At 38.5% G+C, this 1,908-nt stretch overlaps 1 protein-coding gene across 7 annotated transcripts in view; it reads left to right on the top strand.

Annotated features, from left to right (window-relative positions):
• slc25a47b (solute carrier family 25 member 47b) overlaps positions 1–1,908 on the top strand; it is a 28,480-nt gene that overhangs the window by 14,850 nt on the left and 11,722 nt on the right. For 3 of the 7 annotated variants that reach the window (XM_043697407.1, XM_043697409.1, XM_043697413.1), the window contains 2 exons: positions 408–451; positions 534–605. The exons of 1 other annotated variant lie outside the window; for it this stretch is intronic. In XM_043697407.1, coding sequence (XP_043553342.1) covers positions 408–451; positions 534–605 — 116 coding nt within the window. Of the gene's footprint in view, positions 1–145; positions 452–533; positions 606–1,908 lie in introns of those variants that run through there. 3 more of the 7 variants (XM_043697410.1, XM_043697414.1, XM_043697408.1) reach the window with 2 other exon arrangements.

The following is a 1,908-nucleotide window of genomic DNA, read 5'->3' as shown; positions in this document are numbered from 1 at the left end:
TACATGTATGGAATGAGCTGCCAGAGGATGTGGTGGAGGCTGGTACAATTGCAACATTTAAGAGGCATTTGGATGAGTATATGAATAGGAAGGGTTTGGAGGGATATGGGCCAGGTGCTGGCAGGTGAGACTAGATTGTGTTGGGATATCTGGTCGGCATGGACAGGTTGGACCGAAAGGTCTGTTTCCATGCTGTACACCTCTATGACTCTATAAAAGCAGAATGCAATGCACAGTAAAGATCATAACCATGCCAATACAGATACATATGTTTTACAGATTACAGTAAAATAGATATTTTAGAAATTTTATGTAAGGTAAGCATGTTGAAAATATCTGTCATGTAACATTCGCAATGTAAATTATGTTTAATATCCATTGGTGTGAAATCTACATTGCCACCACAGGTGGACTTGCTACCGCTGTTGGATATCCTTTGGATACAATCAAGGTAGTGTATGTATTTGAGCTGCTGCTAGAAATTGCCAATGCTTCACTCATGATACTGTAGCTAATACAAGTTGTTTCACTAGGTGAGAATTCAGACACAACATATGTACAGTGGTATTTGGCACTGCATTCGATCAACATACCAGAGAGAAAAGGTAAATCAGAATTGTTGTCAATTGTGTACAGCTTTGTGAATTGTTTGCTTATGTTAGAATTTTTTTAAATTTTTAAGCCTTTATTTGTGCTGTTCATATATATGTTATCTTTAACTGGAAGCAATGTTGGAAATTGAGCACTTATAGCTTTTTCTGCAGTCGGTTCTGCTATATATTGGATTGGCTATAATTGGTTTGGCATGAATTGGCTATAACCTGATTGAAGAATTTAGATCATTATTTATAGAGCTCAAACTTTCCTTACCTGTATTGACTGTAACGCGATTCCACCCCCATTGTGCTGCTATTATGCAATTTTCTTAATGCAGTATTGCACAGGAATGGAACTATTGTGTTATATCAGAACAGACTGTACTTGTGAAGCATAAGTGCAAACACAGCCTCCTATTAAAACCTACTTATTTGCTGTTAATAAATGTTAACTTCATTGAATCATTTCCAATGCAGACTGCTGAAATACCTTGTTATAATCTCAATCAATATGGCTATTTTCTGTGGAGCACTGGAGGTTGAGGAGTGACATTTTAGGATCAAATACTGGCAAATGGGACTAGTTAATTTAAGATATCTTGTCGGCATGGCCAAGTTGGGCTGAACAGTCTGTTTCCGTGCTATATATCTCTATGACTATGATTCTATAACTAGAAGGCTGGGTTCTACACTTTAAAGTTTTAAATAATTTTTCAAATTTAATTATGTAAATAAGGGAACAACCCCTCCACTCTGTACAGACATTCAATGAAATCACGTGTCCCTCCACAAGTCTTGGGCCTATGTTCTTTAGTGCTCTTGGCTAGTAATGGCCTATTAATCACAGAAACAAAAGGTTAACTAAGCTGACATTGATCACGTTTTGTGAGTTCCACACTCTTATCAAGCTTTGCATGTAAAAGTGTTCCCTAACATCACTGCTTGATGGCTTGTCTGTGCTTGTATTGTATTGTTCCTTTGTCCTTGACTTGCCCTCACTCTGAAAACTATTTCTGCATACTCCATCAATTGCTTTCAGATTCCTAAAATTGCAGTGCCATTATATCACAGGATTGTTTTGCTATACCCTATTTTGGGATTGAGCCTACACAGTGAGCAGATGGCTAGGGCCCTATTCATGACATAACAATGTATATAAGATGTGAGCTGAAAATGTGTTGCTGGAAAAGCGCAGCAGGTCAAGCAGCATCCAAGGAGCAGGAGAATCGACGTTTTGGGCATGAGCCCTTCTTCAGGAATCAGGAAAGTGTGCCAAGCAGGCTAAGATAAAAGGTAGGGAGGAGGGACTTGG

This window comes from Chiloscyllium plagiosum, chromosome 10 (genome assembly GCF_004010195.1).
Source record: "Chiloscyllium plagiosum isolate BGI_BamShark_2017 chromosome 10, ASM401019v2, whole genome shotgun sequence".
Taxonomy (NCBI): Eukaryota; Metazoa; Chordata; class Chondrichthyes; order Orectolobiformes; family Hemiscylliidae; genus Chiloscyllium; species Chiloscyllium plagiosum.
The sequence above is the reverse complement of the archived record's forward strand: the minus strand, read 5'-3'. Positions and strand labels throughout refer to the sequence as shown.